Consider the following 19,674-nt stretch of genomic DNA (forward strand, 5'->3'; position numbering starts at 1 on the left):
TCCCATAAGCGGAAGTACGCGTCGTCACTTCCGCTTGCTGCTCCAATGTCTTGAAGCGTCTCGTCAACTCGCCCTCAGAAGGTTTGTATCTAAATAAAAGCTAAAACAGTCTATCTTAACACTTTTTAAATACTGTTATTTGAATTGTGTTTGTTGAATTATGATTCAGTCGTGCTGGAATTCAGTGTAGTGTTGGGAGGCGGTATTAGCATTAGCTACCGTACCTTGGTGAGTGTGGCTAGTACTAGCTAAACATATACCAAGTGCAATGTTCATTTAACCTGTGAAAAATGATGGGTCCCGGGGATCGCATGCTCAAAAATCTATGGGTCCCAACAGAGATCTATGGGTCCCCAAAATTTAGTGTAATCAAGGTTGAAATTGTAAATCGGCGACAAATATATAATATAAATCTATATATTCATTCAGTTTTAATCATCACAGTTTATTGATAATACAAATCAGTTATCACTTCAAGATTTTTCAGTTCAGACAATATTGTACATCCTACAATTTTTTTTTTTACTGAAATAATTATATTTGTATTTTAATTAAATTTTAATTATCACAGTTAATTGGCAATACAAAGCAGTTATCACTTCAGATTTTTCAGTTCACAAAAATATTGTACATTATACAAAATAATATTGCTGAAATATTAGTCTTTATATTCGTTCAGTTTTAATCATCACAGTTAATTGGTAATACAAAGCAGTTATCACTTCAGATTTTTCAGTTCATATATTCTTCGTGGTTTGCTGTCCCGCCACAGTTGTAATGCCTTCTCAAGGTCCAACCCATTATCATCCTCCTCATAGCGTCACCAGGAATATAATTGAGTCCATTTTGGCAGAAAAGTCCTTTTCTTGCTAGGAGTATTCCTTTGTTTATTTTCTTTCGTCGGATCGTTCGCTTCAACTCACGTGTTTTCCTTGCCTCCGCGATCTTCCGAAGAATTTCTCCGCCGTTTTTTCGTGCCGGAATTATTGTCGTTGTTATCACTTTCTGCATTATGTTTCGGCTTATTACTGACACCGGAGAAATTACATATTTTGTGTTGATTTTCACCTAATACTAACTGTTTTGTCGGAGGCATACTTAACCTTCACCTTCCCTCGACGACAACCACCACAACAATGACGTCATCTCGAAGCAACGAGATCTCCTTTGCCGAGATCGGCGTGCAGACAAAAACTCGAACCGCGAGACCAAAACAACAACGGCGGATCTGCCTGACGAAAATATTGGAGTGCGCGAAATCTTTGTTAAAAAAAAAAAACTAATCGGGTAATAATGACAATTTTGTGTCAGAAAAGTTGCGTCCCGGGGACGCACGTTGATTTGACACTATGCGTCCCCAGCAAAAATGATGCGTATAGAACGCAGGGACACAGGCGAACGAAAACATACCATACATTTTGAGACCAATTTCAGCAAAACCGCCTAACTTACACTCCAGACAAAATCTACAATTTCAGCGCATTTTATGTCACAGATAATTTGATACATTTAAAAAATAATAATTCCAGAGCCTACGTCCCATATCATCTTGTTCATCACTTTAAACTTGTCTCGCTCCCGCAATTACTTAGCCTCGTTGAGGCTTTTTGACCTTTATCATTTTCTGAATGGTTTCAAAACAAGGTGCAAGCAGAGTTATTTTATCTACAAACTAAAGTATCTAAAAGCATTTCAATAATTAATAAAGCCAAATTTATTTTAAATGATAATGCATTGTATTTATTATATTGTTCTCTAGTTCCTCCATACTTAACATATTGTGCAGAAGTCTGGGGCAGTCATTACAAAAGTTGACTACACCCCCTTTTTATCCTCCAAAAACGTGCAATTAGAACCATACACAGGGTAGGATATCGAGATCATACTAATATTTTATTCCTGCAGTCCAAATTATTAAAATTAGATAATTTAGTAAAATTTTTCACTGCACAACTGCTATTTAAGGTCAACAAAAACATAGTGCCAGAAAACATCCGTAAATTATTCATTCGGAAAGACGAAAATTATAACTTAAGGGACTGTAGTGAATTCATAATCCCAAAGGTGAGAACCACCAGGAAAAGTATGTGTGTGTCTGTGTGTGGAGTTAAGCTTTGGAACGGATTGCAAGACAAGATCAAACGGTGTCCAACAATTCACTTGTTCAGGTTTAGATACAAAGGAACATTCCTGGCGGTATACAGAGATGAGGAGGGTGGGGTATGAGTGGTGCGGGAGATTGGGAATCGTGCGTCGAGTTAACTTTGTTATTGTTGCTATTCTTATATCAAAACTCATTATTAATATCACTACAATTGTGATATCATTGGTATATTTGGTTGGGAAGATGAAGGGGTAGGTAATTTAAGCATTTTGCTTCTGACTACCCCTTTTCGAACAGATTATGTAACGTTATTTTGTTGTTAAATTATTGTTTTTGTTCTGTTTTTATTTTGATTTTCGAAAATCTAAAACAAGTATAGTATGATTTCTTGTTTTTTTAATTCATGTAAATCAGATACATTTTTAAGGTTATCTTACATCGTTCCATAAATGAAATGCATGTTTCTACTGTGTACAGTTATTTATTTGAGCTCTCTTATACAGATTGGGGTTTTGACTGGTTAATTAAATATTGTATGAAGTAAATAGACCTAATTAAAAAACAAAAATTGATACCATTCAGGTTTCTTACAGGTGCTCGAAATCCTTGAAAATGCTTGAATTTTATTGTTGTGTTTTCAAGGATTGAAAAGTGCCTGAATTTTGGATGAAGTGCTGGATTTTTATGTGACTGATATGAAAACAGATTAAGGTTCATTCTGAAATCCTATCTGTGCGCACAAAAGTACATTTTTTTCGACTGATAATAGGTTTATTAATCTTGTACAGGACTGGTCATGAAACTGAAATAGAAAGAAAGAGAATTATTAAAACAATATTAACCAATCTTAGATTGTCATTCAACACCCTAAACCAAGTGGATTAAGTGTGTTCTTTCACTATAATTTTATGCTAAAAATAATTATGCATTGAAAAGTGGAGTGTGTAGTTAGAGGTGTGTTTAAAAAGTTCAAAAATTAATAATTTCTCTACGAGTACATGCTAATAGATAACAACTAACAACTTTCTCAAGGTTTCTTTATTTACCTCATGTTGAGGTTTTGAGTTTTTCCTTGCTCTCATGTAGTTTTTAGCTCAGGAGATGATGTAGTCTGTAGTTTGCAATAGTATGTGGTCTGTGCAGCCCTTTGAGACTCCTTGTGATAAATGGCAATACAAAAAAACATGACTTGACTTTTATTAAAATGTCACAAAATGCTGCAAACGAGGATACTGACGTATTTACCTTCGGTGCAGACGATGATGGGCAGAGAGATGTGCAATCAAATTGCTTTGTGTGCTTGGCTGGCGTTTCTGGCTGATTGCATTTTTTCTGTGGGTTTTTACCATTAAATGTCTCAACAGTAAATAGTATAAAAATGATTCCCTAGCCACTGACAGCCAGACGGGGTCTGTTTGTTTGACACCTTGACTGTAAACTGTCGATGGAAGTATGCTCTTGGTATACTGAACGAAACCGTTTTACTTGTGTTATGACAGCTATGTGTGCACTAGATTCTATTCTGTGCTCGTCAGTAATGAAACAGTACTGATGACAAAGTATATTTTAATCTCTGAGCCATTTGTTCCCATGTAAATGACCCCTGGCATAGACGGATATAACTCAGTGACGAACAATTGAAATGTAGTCTACCTTTACTCTCGTTTTGACAAATTAAGCAGGGGACGGGGGGTATTACGCAAACGAGGCTAAAATCCTCGATGGCAGTAAAATATAAATCAATATAAAGCATGTCAGAGTGATGGTACTTCACAACAAGTCTAAATGTCCCCAAATTATGACTTTTAAACAGGGGAAGTCAACATGTCAGGTGCAGGGGGAACAAAACGTCCCTCCGGTGGGGATAGTCCTCCCGGCCCACCGGAGAAGAAAGGCAAAAAGGAAGAGAAGACCACCACCACCCTCATCGAGCCCATTCGCATTGCAGGAGTCTCGTCCACGGTAAACCCATTCACAATGTAACCTGCCCTTCCCTTGAATTCCCACCTTGCAACTCTCTATTATTTGGTGTGCAGGAGGAAATGGACATGAAAGTGATTCAGTTTAAAAACAAGAAGCTCACTGAGCGCTTGGAGCAGCGGCAGGCAATGGAGGATGAGTTACGAGAGAAAATAGAGAAGCTTGAAAAGAGGCAAGCGACTGATGACACCACCCTGCTGATTGTAAACCGCTACTGGTCCGAGGTACTACCGCGCAATATATCGGGGCATCAATCTTTTTACTGATAGCATGATTTAAGATCAAGTTTGTATTGCAGCTGGAAGAAAAGCTCCATGTTCTACACAAATGTGTTGAACCAGAGCCCCCTTTACCATCGACGCCAGTACCCCCACCTGCTCCTCTTCCTGAGGCTGTACCAATGGAGACTGATGGTGTCAGTATAGCCTTACCAACACCTGTTGTGCCGCCACCTCCACTCCCTGACGCACTGAATGAAAGGAAGCAACCAGAGCATACGCAGCAAGATGAAATAATAAAAGGAGGACATCAGGAAACCCTACAACAACCTCCACCACCTGAAGGATCAGAAGTCACTGCCACAGAGCCACCACGGGAATCAACAACAGGTTGCCATTTTGTGCTTTTGGGCTATTTCTGGCCAAAGGTTGGATGTATTCATTTGTTCTTTTGTCCTGGAAGCATTGCCAACGCCGCCTCCTCCCTTGAGCGACAGCGCCAAAGGGTTTTTGGCCACGCTGGAGCACAGCAGTGAGGAGGAGGTCACGCTGCATCTCCAAGACCGCATGCTCTTCAGCAAAGATGCCATCGCCTGCCTCGTGTGCGCCTTTGACAGGCTGCACAGCTGTATTGATGACATGTGCAAGCAGATCCAAGCTGCGAGTAAGTCAACGGTTTGGAAGTTGGAAATATTACTTGAGAATGAGTTGATCAAAGAGAACTATGTTTGCTCTGTAATGTTAAATTTAACAAGTGATCCTAGAACATTCTTTTACCGCAGCATGCGAGGACGAGAGCCTGGTCAGCGTGGGCGCCGTCAATCGCACTCTACTAGATGAAAACCGCAGACTTCGGGACCAGGCCACCTTGCTGCAAGGTCGGCATCACAAAACATTCATGGAGGTAAGACGTCACGGTGGTACGCGATGTCTGCGTACTTGTGGCGCGCGATCAAGTTATCAATGATCCTTTTCCGTGGCAGTACAACGAATGGGTAGACAAGGTGACCAGTGCGGAGACCAAGGTGTCGGAAATGGAAACCACGGTGGAGGACCTTCAGTGGGACATTGAGAAACTCCGGAACAGAGAACAAAAGCTCAACAAGCACCTGGCAGAGGCCATGGAGCAGGTGCAATTTTGTTGTTTTCATTTATGTGAAGTGATATCAGTTTGTCTTTTTATGGAGTTAGCCTTAGTTTTCTTCTCGACATATTACACATGTATTTTCTAAAGTGTGCGTTTAACACTAAGGAATAGTAGGACCCTACAATTTCTCACTTACTCCAAAACAAATAAATAATGGAATTATAAATGAACATGTATTAAATTATTTTGAAGCACAATATGAGGGGGAAAGTAATATAAAGGACAGTTGGCAGGTTTGCCTCACTGTTTTTATCTTCCCAACATAAGTGTGGACTACTCATGCTTTCCTTTGTGCTAACTACTGACAACAGAACAAAGAGGCATCATTGTTTTCTTGTCCCTGGTAGTAACCCTTCATGGGGTTCACACAAGTACAGATTCAATTTTCATCAAAATTCCCTCTATGTGTCCTCTGATTGCCTGGTAATTAAACCATCATCTAACCTGCCTCTCATAAGCTCAATTTTAACCGTGAGGGGGAAGGTGGATATTTTGCATCGTTGGAAAATGCATTGCTATGATTGTTCTGGAATGTTAGAGACAGGAAGTTAATAAATCCAAATAAACTAGAGTTAAACTCTCGCTTCCTCAACTGTGTTCATAAATAACGTGCATTCACTTTAAATCAAACATACCGCGATTTGCAAAAAAATGGATTGGTTAATGTGAGGAACAAAAGTGGAATGACGGATCTAAATAGGAGTTGTAGTCTTGATAGATTTTAATATTTAATAACCTCTTGTCAATTTTTGTGTTCTGCAGCTGAAGTCTGGCTACAGCTGCACCGGCAGCTCAGGTGGGCTTGCTGGGGGCCAAATTACACTAACTATTCAAAAGGTGCGTGCTTGTGAAAACAACTTCCTCTCATTTTCATTTCTTTCATTCATATATATGTTTGGGCTTCCTTTTCAGTTTGAGAGTCTTAACACAGAACTAGAGCATATCCAAGAGTTGGCCAACAGCCGCATGGCAGAATTGGAGAAGCTGCAAGTGGAGCTGCAAGAGGCCGTGAAGGAGAGCGAAAAGCTCAAGGTGATTTCGGACACCTCTTTCCACGTCGTTTCTGGCGGCGATGTTTAAGTCCTCGTCCTAATGGGGGGCTGCAGTTTGCATGTTCTCATGACATCTGCAAGGCTAGCAATTTAGCTCAGGGCTGAGTGCATTGTGCATGACATCAGCTGGACCCATTCCCAGCTTTTAGCAAGTTCTCGATGTGTTTGTTTGGCTCCCAACGGGGCCGACCACATTGACGGGCGGCCAGACAAACCACAGCTCAAGTTCAATTTTGTTAAACTAAACAAAGCAGGTGTCAGGGAAGTGGATGCTTAAATGGAGTTGGACACTCAGGGTGGTTCCAAAATCACTCTTTATGCGCACATTTTTTCATGTTTATTGTGCATTAGTAAATCATATTCCTTATCCCTGGCGTTTTGGATGTCTCCCAAAATGCATCTTGAGAAAAGCAGTGAACAAACAAGAGTCACTCCCTTATTTTATACAACCATAAAACTGTTTATTATTGGAGTTTTTTTATTTAGCACTGTGTAAACCTTAGTTGCTTTATTGAGTGATTAGAGAATGTGTGATTCATTCCAACATGACTTCTTGGCTCCAGATGGATTTGCGTAATATTCCGGAAGATGTCGTGAAGGAGACGCTGGAGTACAAATGTCTACAGTCCCAGTTCTCGCTGCTCTATAACGAGTCCCTGGGAGTAAAAACTCAGCTGGACGAAGCCCGGGCCCTCCTTCTCACAGCCAAGAACGCCCACTTAAGACAGATTGAGCACATGGAGGTACAATTGAATAACCGGCGTCACTAAAAGTACATTAAACTTACAATGCCATTTTTTTGAGATTCCTCTGCACGTACCCTGTGAGAAAATCCTGATGTATCTCAATGCCACTTTTGTGCATCTGCCCACTCAGAGTGACGAGCTGTCGCTGCAGAAGAAGCTGCGTACTGAAGTCATCCAACTGGAGGACACACTGGCCCAAGTGCGCAAAGAATACGAGATGTTGCGCATCGAATTTGAGCAAAATCTCGCTGCCAATGAGCAAGCTGGTATTGTCTTTGTTTTTTTCTTCTGCAGTCATTTTTTCCAAATTTGTTTTGACTGGATGTTTCAATTTTGTCCTTATTATGGTTTTAGCATCTTAAATTATTATTGTAAACTGTAAGAAATAACCAAGATAATTTTCTTTCCGGTTCCATTGAAGAAAATAAGCATATTAACAGAACACAAGACAGTATCACATAACAACCACCAATGTTCATTTTAGTGGGGAAAAAGGATATTGGACTATAAAGGTTTTAGGTTAACACACACCGCATAGGATACGAATTGTTTACAATTCTATCATCTTCTCCAGGACCAATCAACAGGGAGATGCGACATTTAATCAGCAGCCTTCAGAATCACAACCTGCAGCTAAAAGGCGACTTGCAGCGCTTCAAGAGGAAGCTGCGCGAAACCCAGATTGAAATCAACAAGGTAGCTGTTTGACGTTGATGCCGTTCGCCTTCGCGTGACTGAAGTTCTTCAAGCGGAAGAAAATGACACTGTTTTGTTTGGTCTATAAGCTCCGCTGCCTGAACAGCGACGCCGGCATTCTACCCCTGGAGGAGTCGAGCGGCGACGCTGTGGACGTGAAAAAAGAAGAGGATGAGGACCAAGAGGAAGAAGAGGAGAGGAGAAAGGAGCTGGAAAGGCAGAGAGCTCGCGAGCGGGAGAGAGAGGCAGAGCGTGAAAGGGAGCGTGAAAGAGAGCGGGAGAGGCAGCGCAGCGACGAGCTTAAGAGGAAAGACTCGGACACCTTGAAGATGCTCCGAGTGGAACTCAAGTGTGTCCATCTTCCGTGTGAAATCGTTGACTCTGCAGTCATGTCACATCTTTTCTTACTTTGTCGTCCTCCAGAAAAGCTCAGGAGTCCCAAAAGGAAATGAAGCTTTTGTTGGACATGTACAAATCGGCTCCAAAGGAGCAGAGAGACAAAGTGCAGCTCATGGCTGCTGAGCGCAAATCCAAAGCAGAGGTCCGATTTCTTCCATCTTATGATTTTTGTTCTTCCTTCAAAAAGTTTCAAATTGTTTTCATTTTCTCCTTACATTAATAAGGTTTTTGGGATCAATTTGTTTTTCAGGGATTCAGAGATTTCAAATGCATTTTCTTTGACTTTATTCATTTTCCCCCATAAATTTTGAAAGTATTTTTGACATTCTCAGCATAACTTCTAAGGCAAATATACTCCAAAAAGTTGGTCAAGTGGCATTTTTGACTTTGTAACACAAAATAAGATTGTGTCAAACTAGGGTGGGATTTAATAAGTAATAATTTGTAAATATTTCACACTGTAATGATAAACGTTCCACTAAAATGTAATAGACTTTATAGCTTTATTTGAAATTGTGAAAGAGGACACAATTTACTCACATCCTGGTGCTTTATCTGTTTGTCCTAGTTTTAGATACTCATAATTGCAAGGCCACAAAAAAACATTTAAAAAAAGACTTTGTTCCATGCCAAAAGGTTTAGGTAAAGTCCAAACAAAACTAAATACAGTGATCTCTTGTTTATCACAGTAGTTAGGTTCCAAAATGAGACCGTGATAGGCAACATCTGTGAAGTAAAAACCTTTGTTTTCTTTACAATTATTTTACAATTAATTCATTAGGATCAAAAAGCAAAACCGTTTTACACTCGTTTTTAATTATGTATGACCGATAACTACTATCTTTGTGACTGTTTAATAAATCAGAATACAGAACACGAGGTCGGGTTTATTGTAATTTGAATTGAGTTTCAACGCCTGAAACGCATCGTATACATTGCCTTTCTAACAATGACAACCTCATATAGGTGGATGATTTGCGGACGCGTGTGCGCGAGCTGGAGGAGCGCGAAAAGAAAGAGAGCAAAAAGCTGGCGGATGAAGATGCCCTCAGAAAGATCCGAGTGGCAGAAGATACCATCGAGCATCTGCAGAAGAAGCTTGGGGCCACCAAGCAGGTATTCACACACACGCGTGCTGAACTTTGCAGAACGTTAAAGCATTTGGACTGTGATGCAATAGTATCGGGAGGGGCCATAGAATGACCTCGATGCCTCGAAATTGAAATGAGGGTGCGCCTCTGGTGTAACAATCTCCAAATCTCCCAGGTCTGAAAGTGACGTTACACATATGGAAGGCTGTTGTGAGATGCGGAATAGCCAAAAAATCTAATCTCCCTGAGGTCGAGTGTCACTTCAGCAGGGTTGTGAATTTTAAATTAGAGCCACAGGGACATAGTGGACACACCTACATTAGCTCATGTTTTACTCGTGATATTAAAACCATTGCACCTTCTGACCTTGAGGAATTTTTAGTGCTGCACTGGGGAACCTCCCTAGTCCCTACCCCCCACTAAAATTATAAGTTGGTGGACACAGCAGTTGTATAACAGAAAAATGTTAGTTTGTAAAAACAGCATAACTTTATTTGGGGATACAAATATTGAAGTAAATTACTTCATCCTAGCTTGGTGGGAGACATCACAAATGGGGGTTCCACAAGAAAACTTGTTAAGGCTGGTGGTCAGGGACCGGACAGTCTTGCTATTTTTTCCTCATTCCTGTGTGTGTGTGTGTGTGTGTGTGTGTGTGTGTGTGTGTGTGTATGTACGGCCTGCCCCTGTGAGAGGCATGGAAGTCGTGTGAAATGTTAGCTACCTAGCCATTAGTTAGTTTTCATGATTATTACCAAAGTGTCAGCTGTATAAATGATGTATTGATAACTTTAATCATCATTTTTTTAACCTCTTTTAGTCAAGCAATTTTGATTTTTACCGTATGGAAAACAATGTGGAAATAGTTATTTTCTTTTTTTTCATATTTCCTAGGAGTTCGGTAAGGTTACTAAACATAGCATCCGAAGAAATACATTGGCAGCACGGACTTTTCTTTTGTAGATTTGCTCTTCTGCTTGCAATGATGTGAGTGGAATCAGTAAAGACAAATAGCAGAGATAGCGAAATATTGAATTCATTTCAATTGAGTGCAGTTATTTTCCATATATCCTTGTTGAAAATAATGATTCTTAGGGCAATTTGGAGTGCACATGGCAGTTATTTTACAAGAGTCCTTGAAGTAACATCCCCTGTTGAAGAACCCCGGTACAAATCTGATGAGCTCAAAGAGAAACAGTCATATTCGTATAGCCTTCAGCACCTTCTGCTTGGGAGGTCCAGTTCAACTAATGCAGTGCAGGCTCAAACCGCTTTCCCCAGTGCCTCAGGCTCAGTGACACAGGATGTTTTCCATTTAACCAATATAATTCTTTTCTGCCCAAATCTGGTTGTTCGGAACAAAAAATATGTATAATAGAAGCTGCCTGAGTGATTTGTGCAAGCTGCCCCACGAGGCGTATCAAACCAAGCAAATCAAATTCAGCCTTTGCGGTTTTGTTCAGAGGTTGCAGAAATTAGAAACATTTCCTCACGTCTTGTCATGTGCTACTTTTACTGCATTTCTGGAGGAGGAGGAAGCGCTGCTGAGCGAGATGGACGTGACGGGCCAGGCCTTCGAGGACATGCAGGAGCAGAACAGCCGGCTGTTGCAGCAACTGCGCGAGAAGGACGACGCCAACTTTAAGCTGATGAGCGAGCGCATCAAGTCCAATCAGATCTACAAGCTGCTCAAGGAGGAGAAGGAGGAGCTGGCCGACCAGGTCCTCACTTTCAAGACGCAGGTGGGAAGCCAAACCGGATCATGTTAGCTTAGCATTGACCATACTTCTGGATTTGAGCAGTTGGGAAAGCAAGAGAAAAATTGGACTTTGATTCAAATTAAAGAGAAAGTTTTCATGCTAATGAGGACCGTGATTCCATCTGTTTTGTTTAAACTTTAGTAAACACTCAAAATAAGGAGAGAAGACATTATTGGAGATTGAACTTGCAAGGAGGACAGGGAGAAAAGCTTTCAGATAAGGGATTCTCTATCCCTAATCTAAGGCCTTCCTTGAGCCCTATCTTTTTATTTAATCCTCAAGGTTTCAAAAAGAAGATCAGCCTCAAGGGCTGTGGAATCAAAGGACAGCAACATGATTGGCTGATAGCGACAATTATGTAATTGTCAAAACAACAAACAACAGTGGACTTATAATAGTCAAAATAAGGAACTGGCATCCTATGAAACCACCTTTGTGGGGGTTTAATCTCATCTCATCTCATCTCATCAGCCGTACCGCTTATCCTCATTAGGGTCGCGGGGGGGCTGGAGCCCATCCCAGCCATCTCCGGGCAGTGGGCAGGGGACACCCTGAACTGGTTGCCAGCCAATCGCAGGGCACACAGGGACAGACAACTCATTCGCTCATTCACACCTATGGACAATACAAAATAAACTTAACACCTTCTATAACCAGGATTTCATGAATTATAATGGAGTCAAAATTTAAACCAGATGCCAAGCTAGCAGTCTGGGCACCCTTACATCAGTCCCCCAAGCGGGATTTATAATTGTCTGTGTCTGACACAATGAAATGGTAAAGCGTGAACAAAGCTCCTCAACACACTTCAACGTTTTCCAAATTTCCACCAGATGGCGCCACACAAACACTTAATAGTGCTTGATTGAAGTGCAAAACTATGTTAGAACAAAAAGTCCTAAATTCAAACTGATAAAGGTAAAAATAAAAACAAATCTGTAAGTGTGCATGAAAAAATAAATTAAAAAGTTGCATACTGTAATACCATAATATAAAATTACGGTAATTCATATAACAGCCTTTTTTCTGTTAAATACAATTTTGGATTCGTTTGTATTTATTTCAATATTTTCCTATGCTTTCTTTTAAATGTTTTGATTTTCTTTAATGTTTTTTACATTTACGCATTATTTTTGTTTTAATTTATTGTAGTTTATTTGTTTTTAATCAGGTTTCAGTTTCACTTTTATATATTTGGTTGAAACGAAAATCTTTATTTCTTTAAAAATAGATTAAGGTTTCTTACATTGCAAATAATTCATGATAGGTTTCCCCTAGCAAAGCAAACAAAAAAAAACTCACTATGTGATATGTTTTGATAGATAGATAGATAGATAGATACTTTATTCATCCCCGCAGGGAAATTCACATTTTCAGCAGCATCCCTGTGCTGAGAACAATACAATAATAAAGCAAAAAGAATACAATATACAAATACCCAATGTGACGTGCTAATACCCACTGTAGCGTGTTATATAGAGTATCTATTCATCATTATCATCATTATTATTATTACTATTATAACTGTTTTCTGTTTAACCTGGAAGGTGGATGCTCAGCTTCTGGTGGTGCAGAAGTTGGAGGAAAAAGAGGGTGTTCTTCAGACCACGCTGGCCACGCTGGAGAAGGAGCTTTCCCTCAGGACACAAGCACTGGAACTCAACAAGAGGAAGGTGAGTTTTGCAAGAGCGGCCTTGTTCTCGTGACTCACTAATGAGCAGCCGGCGCTCTTTGATGGCACCCAGATGGAGAAACTTGAGGAATTGCTTGCACCGGTGCTCCTTAATGGGGCTTGGAGGAAGCGCGGCTTCAATGCTTGTTAGTCACCAAACATTCCTTTGTTTATATATATATAGACCTTAGCATCCAAACTTTGGTTTGTGTTGCTAGTCTTTGAGTGCAGGGGTTGTACCAGTGCTTAAAATCCGTCACATTGTTTGAATTTGGATATGTTTTCAAGGATTGAAAAGTGCTTGAATTTGGGGTGAAGTGCTTGTAAATGCGTGACATTGTTGCCATGTTTCTCAACAAGTCACTGCCCTCTGGTAGCTTAGCTTTACCGTTGCATTTCTTCCCTCGTGATTAAAGGACAGCTAACATTAGTTTGTATGGCATTTTCTAATGAAACGTCATCGCCCCCCCACAGGTCACTCCCAAGAGGGCAAATGCATGTCACACCTAAACATGTTTACTATATTTGCAGTGCCCCAAATTACAAAAAGTCTCAAAGGGTAAATGGTCTACATTTATATAGCGCTTTTCAAGTCAATGAAGACCTCCCAAAGCGCTTTACAATGTGCTTCTCACTATCCCGTTCACGCACACACTCACACACCATAGTGAAGCAGCGTTAACGCATCAAGCTTTTTCATTCTAAAAAGATGACAAAGTCCCTTAGCCTTGGTCGGGGCCAAGAGGGATGATGTTTCGTGCATTGCCATAATGCCCGAAACTTTATAATAATAATAATTTACTTGTATTGTCATTCTTTGTAACAATGTACACAGAACGAAATGTCGATACACCTGACCCGTACAGTTAAACTGTAGCGAGCCGATGCAGCCGCAGCCAAACAGGGCGCAGCCATTTTAGTCATTAGGTGAGCAAACCCCCCATTCCACCCCTTAATGCTGAGCGCCAAGCAGGGAGGCAATGATGATAACGTCACCGGAAACATCAGGCGCTTAAATTTTCTTGCACAGTTAATGCATCGTTCATTATTAAGTTGAGTGTTCTTGCAATATAATTTTATTTAGCTAGCAAAGTGCTCTTGAAAGGGCTGCACAAGTCTATCATTACATAGACTCTCCGGGTCACGGTTGGGTCGATTTAGCGTAGGTTTAATGACAGCGGACTTAAAGACTGCCAGAACAACACCCAAGAAGAACAAAACACTGCACTATGAATTGTGTATTAGTTCAAGGATTACGCATCAATAATGGACATTTATTATGGGCTCTGCAAAAAATGAAGGTAGCGTTTCTCAGTGGTAAATTGTCACGGGAAGAACTTTCTGCAACTCAAAATGGATATGGCGAGAGATTTCTCTTAATCAGGTATATTTTCCATTTACTCATGTGCAAATTACAGATATATTTATGGCTCTGCTAAATACTTGATTCACACTGGATTTCTTATTTTAACCCCTTAACATTCATTTAAAATATACATATATATATATATTTATTTTTATCAATTTTTTACTGCGCCTATCTGCTTTTATCTTACTTTTATCCTCATTTTTTTCTGGCCACGCAGCGGATTACGCTGGAGAAAATGAAGCATGGGGATGGAGGAGAATGATTTGACGCGTGTGCTCACGGTTTTCTTATATTCCAGGATGAAAATGGTGAAAATTAGAAAAGGACTGTTTGAAATTCAGTCCAAATGTCAACCCACAAACTCCCAAAAAGTTGTAAAAGAAAGCGTCTATTCGAACGCATCTAAGAATTTCACATACTTGCACGCGCAACAAAAGGAGTTTGACAGAGGCTGCAATGAGGATTTCAGTCAGAATATGGCGTCAGCAAGTGGAATATTTTGAAGTCACAGACGCCACCTTTTGAAAGTGCTTGAATTTGGCCATGAAAAGGGTATACGAACCCTGTGAGTGGATAGGAAAGGTTGACACACCTAGTTTGTTTTCCAAGAGTATTTCCTTCTTACCCTTTTGTCCTCACAAACCTGGACTTTTCATCGGAACATTGTGAATTTCAAGTCAGGATCGGTTGTTAGAATTATGACGGAGTTTGAGGAATGTCTGCTATAGAGTGACGTTGTTTTATTTGTTTTTTTTCCTCTCTTTCCCCCAGGCGGTGGAGGCCGCACAGCTGGCGGAGGACCAGAAGGTGCAGCTGGATCACACACAGGCCAAGCTCAAGGAGATCCAGGTCGCCGTCGCCGAGAACCGCACGGCCCGGGAGAGGGAGAGCAGCAACCTCAAGCGGGCCCAGGTATTTTACCCTTTACAACATCAATCGCGTAAAAAAATCAATACAATACCTTGTTCTGTTTCCTTTGGGAGTCTTTGCTATCAAATCTTTGAGATTAAAAAACAAACCACAGTGGTGATACTTACTGAATCAAAGGTCTAAGATTTCAACAAATTGGCCTTTTAAAAAAAGGTCTTAAAAATCTTGAATTCACTTTCCTGAAGTCCACTAAGACTTTTGCTGTAAGAGAATACGACTAATAAAGATAAAAATCTCAAATACAGTGTCAACTTTGGTGTACTTTTCAATAAATCACAGAGGGACGATTTACAGAATGAACAAACAAAAACAAATTTAAGGGAGGTGTTTTTGTTGTGTGACAGAGACGATATACAGTATTTTGAATAGTAGCATCAGTGCAAAAACGCTGCCCTCTGTTCCATTTTAACTACACAAAAAAACTGAAAACAAAATAATGTTTTTTTATATTTAGCCAAGATTCACGCCGATCGTCAAGCGCCTCTTCTCTATGACTTAAGATCTCTGATGCCGATTGGCGTATTTATATCATTTTGGCTCTCATACTGTATTGTGACCGGACACCTGTTCTGCAATATCTGTATCTCGCTAGGCATTTATGTTCCGCTCCTTCGTCATGCTGAAAACTTTGTTCACTCTCTTTCTCTCGTTTTCACTCGCGCACACACCCAGCCAGCCAGGGTTTTGATTAGGGCGCCCCCCCACCTCAAAAATTGCCCTTTTTCTCAGTCCACAGGGCTTTGATCAAAAAAAAACACAGTCCTATTTAAGATAAGTAGTTGATTTCAATTTGTCCATACTCCTTTTCTCTCTCTTTTGCTCTCTCGCACTCTCTCACTCTTTTTCTTGCGCTCTCGCTCTCTCTCTCTCACTTGCTCTCCCACACTCTCTCTCTCTCTCTCTCTCTCTCTCTCTCCCACACTTTAGTTTTCTCTCGCTCACAATCTAGTTTTCTCTTTCCCTCTCTTTCATTCTCTCACACTCTCTAATTTTCTCTCTCTAGTTTTCTCTCACACTCTAGTTTTTTCTCTCTTTCTCTACCTATAGTTCTCTCTCTTTCTCTCTCATAGTTCTCTCTCTCTTTTGCAAACACTGTAGTTTTCTCTCTCTTTCTCTAGTTTTTTTATCTCTTTTTCTCTCTCTCTCTCTCTCTCTCTCTCTCTCTCTCTCGCAAACACTCTAGTTCTCTCTCTTTCTCACACTCCCTAGTTTGCTCTCTCTCGCTTTTTCTCACACTCTAGTTTTCTTTCTCTCTCTTTCTCTCTCTCTCTCTCATTCACAGTCTGTAAGTCACACGTACGCTCTAATGAAGGTCTACTTTGCGGATTTTCACTTTTCTCCGTTGGTTCTGTTCCCCCTTACCGCCAAAAAACTAAGGGATCTTTATTTACCCAGTAAAATAACATTTTCATTTGGAGTATATCTTCCATATTGAAATGAAATGAAATGAAATGATCTGCATTTATATAGCGCTTTTCAAGTCAGTGACTTCCCAAAGCGCTTTACATTGTGCTTCACATTTCCCAATAGCGGCCGTGATGTGTGCAGCCATGTAAGGCGCTAACCTGCTTATTGGGGGTAATTAGGGGTTCAATGTCTTACCCAAGGACACTTCGACATGTAACACGGACAAGCCGGGATTCGAACTGGGATCCCTTAATCCTAAAACGATCGCTCTACCTCCTGAGCTACTGCCGCCCCTTTACTAGATAAACGGGTTAATTGGTATTTTTACGAGAAAAACAAGTAGAAATGTCGTAAAAATGTCGAAATACAACTAAAAATTTAAAAAAAAGATATATTTTACAATGGGACTTTTATGTGGCGTGAATGTCAAATATTCTCCACGAGGCATTCTTTATGGATTGACTTGTCTTAAAAGAAAAGACACTTAGGAGACATCAATGAAAAAGGTTTGCGGGAAAAGAAACGATTGGAAAGAATATCAGACGTGAGAATTCCCCACCCAATTTTCCAGCCAATCAAATGGAACAAAAACCACGGCACGCAGGTGTCTCCCCGCAAAATATCTCTTTCTGTTCTCCACGGGTCCCAGGAGGATCTTTCCCGGCTGAGACGAAAGCTGGAGAAACAAAAGAAGGTGGAAGTGTACTCCGATGCTGACGAGATCCTCCAAGAGGAAATCAACCAGTACAAGGTACGAGGAAAGTTAAAAAGGAGGAGGTCGGCTAGTTCTGAGTCACGCGCCGCTGTGTGTTGCAGGCCAAGCTGCGCTGCCCGTGCTGCAACAATCGGGACAAAGACACGGTGCTCACCAAGTGTTTCCACGTTTTCTGCTACGAGTGTCTGAAGATGCGCTACGACACGCGCCAGCGAAAGTGCCCCAAGTGCAACTGCGCCTTCGGGGCCAACGACTTCCACCGCATCTACATCACTTAGGGGGGGGGGGGGACGACAGTCTTCCAAGGGAGTTCACACTTGTTTTGGACGTTAAGCGGGGGACAAACGTGACCAAACTGACCGAGTTGTTGTGTGTAGTCGAATAAACGTCACTTAGAAGGCATTCTCATTAGTCGTGTGTGTCCAGCTGCAATTTTTCTTCTGAAGAATTCGACAACACATCTTGAAGCGTTTTTTTCTTGCATTCAGGAAATGAAATTAAAGGTCTAAGGCACAGGTGTCAAAGAGGCGGCCCGCGAGCCAAATCAGGCCTGCTAAGGGATTGACTCGCGAGACAATACTCAGAGAAGCGCAGGAGAAAAACAAGCTGCAGGTTGAAATATGTCAACTTGATGTTGCCAAAGCCAGGTTCCTCTCACAAAGACACTGTACTTGTATTTATTTCTCTCTTTCTCTCTCTTTCTTTATCTTTTTCTCTCTTTCTTTATCTTTTTCTCTCCCTTTTTCTCTATCTCGCTCTCTCTTTCTCTTTTCTCTCACTCGGTCTCTTTCACTCTCTGTGTCTCTTTTTCTCTTCCTTTGTTGCGCTTTGTCTCTTTCGCTCTCTGTCTTTTAACCTCTTTTGCTTTAACTTCCTTTTTTCCTTTTCTACCCTTTGCACTTTCTTTTCTCTTTTCTCTCCTGTCTTTCTATTTCTCTTCGGATTTCTTTCTTCCCCTCCCTTTCTTTTCCCCGTCTCTCATGAATTTTTATCTTTTGTTTCTCCCTCTCTCTCTTTTTCTTTCTTTGTCCCACCCTCTCTCCTTTTCCCTCCCTCTTTCTCTTATTTCTTTATCTCTTTTTCTTTCTCTTTAATTTACTAGTCCGGCCCCCGACAGAATGTTTGTTCTATTGTGTGGCCCCCGAGTTAAAATGAGTTTGACACTCCTGGTGTAAGGTTAGGCTGGGGGGGAGTGGCTCAGTGACGCACGAGTGTTTGATTTATAGAGTACGACACACACACACATTTTGTGTGACATCAGCTAATGAGCCTGCAGAGACGCGGGCCAGTTTGGCCCTCATTCAGCGCATACGACACGATTTGCATCACCTTGGCTGAGCTTGCCAAGAGGGAGGGTCTGCGTGGGTGGGTTTATTGTATGTGGCATGTCTTTCCGTCCGTATACTCGGTCGCTATGTTGCCTGTTTTGTTTGTCACGTCTGGTTTCTATGCGTTCGAGATTCATGCATCCCGTGTTACTTGGTGTGTTTTTGTTTTCTCCATGTGTGTTTGATCAATTTTGGTGTAAGAGTGTTTTTCTGTGCATGCATTGTTTCATGTTTGTGACTTATAATTGAGTTCCTGTTTGTGCCTCTATATCTGAATGTTTTTGGTGTGTCATACTTTCATTACTATTTTGCAGAGGCGGGCACTCTATTGACTGAAGGTCCATCGAGCAGTCGATGATGCCGGCCTGTTTTGTTGACAGTCATTCAGCAAAAATTGCCTTGTAAAACATTTCTAAGCCAAAGTAACCGTCAATAACCAGGTGAGTACCAACGTCAAATTTTGCAGAGGAACTAAGAATGGGTGGGGATCCTTGCAACATTTCTGTAAACTGGTAAATAAATACACACAGAGCCAATTTTTTTGTCCTACTCCTTATAACAACAACCAGGTAATAACATAGTAACAACCTGATTATAACATATAGGGGCATATCAAACTAAACCTTCAATCTAATTAGTAACAAATAGTTTGCTCTGAACTCGAAAAAGGTTGGCACCTCTGGTTTTAATATGAGGCGAGAGGAGGCCCCTCCCCCCAGTCTCTTCCATCATGGCAAATTTAACAAAGCTCGTTACTACTTGCGCAATTAAATTTACTGCTCAGTTTTTGGCATCTGGCACTGGTTGGGTAAACAGCTAACAGCTTAAATGGTAGTCGTAAACTCAAAAAAATGACGATTAATTAAAAAGAAAACCAACATATTGGGAGAAAAACACCCCGCTAAATGCGAAATCTACCAAGTAGCCCAACTGCTTACTCCCTCTTCAAAACATGCTCTCTGATGCAGTTCATTTTAGACGGAGACATTAAAAAAAAATGCCGGCATGCATGACACAAATTTGCCCTCTCAGCCCCCTCATCAGAAATTATCCACTGGGG

At 40.8% G+C, this 19,674-nt stretch overlaps 1 protein-coding gene across 1 annotated transcript; it reads left to right on the forward strand.

Annotated features, from left to right (window-relative positions):
* The first annotated feature begins 14 nt into the window (after positions 1–14).
* Positions 15–17,697, forward strand: rnf40 (ring finger protein 40). The gene is made up of 20 exons (XM_088323844.1): positions 15–81; positions 3,918–4,066; positions 4,141–4,308; positions 4,383–4,692; positions 4,766–4,966; positions 5,085–5,206; positions 5,286–5,432; positions 6,212–6,286; positions 6,362–6,481; positions 7,065–7,244; positions 7,378–7,513; positions 7,822–7,943; positions 8,033–8,292; positions 8,367–8,484; positions 9,309–9,458; positions 10,963–11,175; positions 12,741–12,866; positions 15,006–15,146; positions 17,221–17,322; positions 17,388–17,697. Exons 2-20 carry the CDS (start codon positions 3,929–3,931, stop codon positions 17,562–17,564), a joined length of 3,006 nt encoding a protein of 1,001 aa, XP_088179970.1. The 5' UTR covers positions 15–81; positions 3,918–3,928; the 3' UTR covers positions 17,565–17,697.
* Positions 17,698–19,674: the final 1,977 nt, after the last annotated feature.

Source organism: Urocampus carinirostris, chromosome 19, assembly GCF_059441175.1.
Source record: "Urocampus carinirostris isolate Australia breed hairy pipefish chromosome 19, RoL_Ucar_1.0, whole genome shotgun sequence".
NCBI lineage: Eukaryota > Metazoa > Chordata > Actinopteri > Syngnathiformes > Syngnathidae > Urocampus > Urocampus carinirostris.

Bases quoted from the DNA above. Each gene is read 5' to 3' on its own strand.
- rnf40 (XM_088323844.1), top strand. From the start codon at position 3,929: ATGTCAGGTGCAGGGGGAACAAAACGTCCCTCCGGTGGGGATAGTCCT. The intron at 4,309-4,382 runs GTACTACCGCGC...TTTGTATTGCAG, and splicing joins TAAACCGCTACTGGTCCGAG to CTGGAAGAAAAGCTCCATGT. The intron at 11,176-12,740 runs GTGGGAAGCCAA...TTAACCTGGAAG, and splicing joins TCCTCACTTTCAAGACGCAG to GTGGATGCTCAGCTTCTGGT.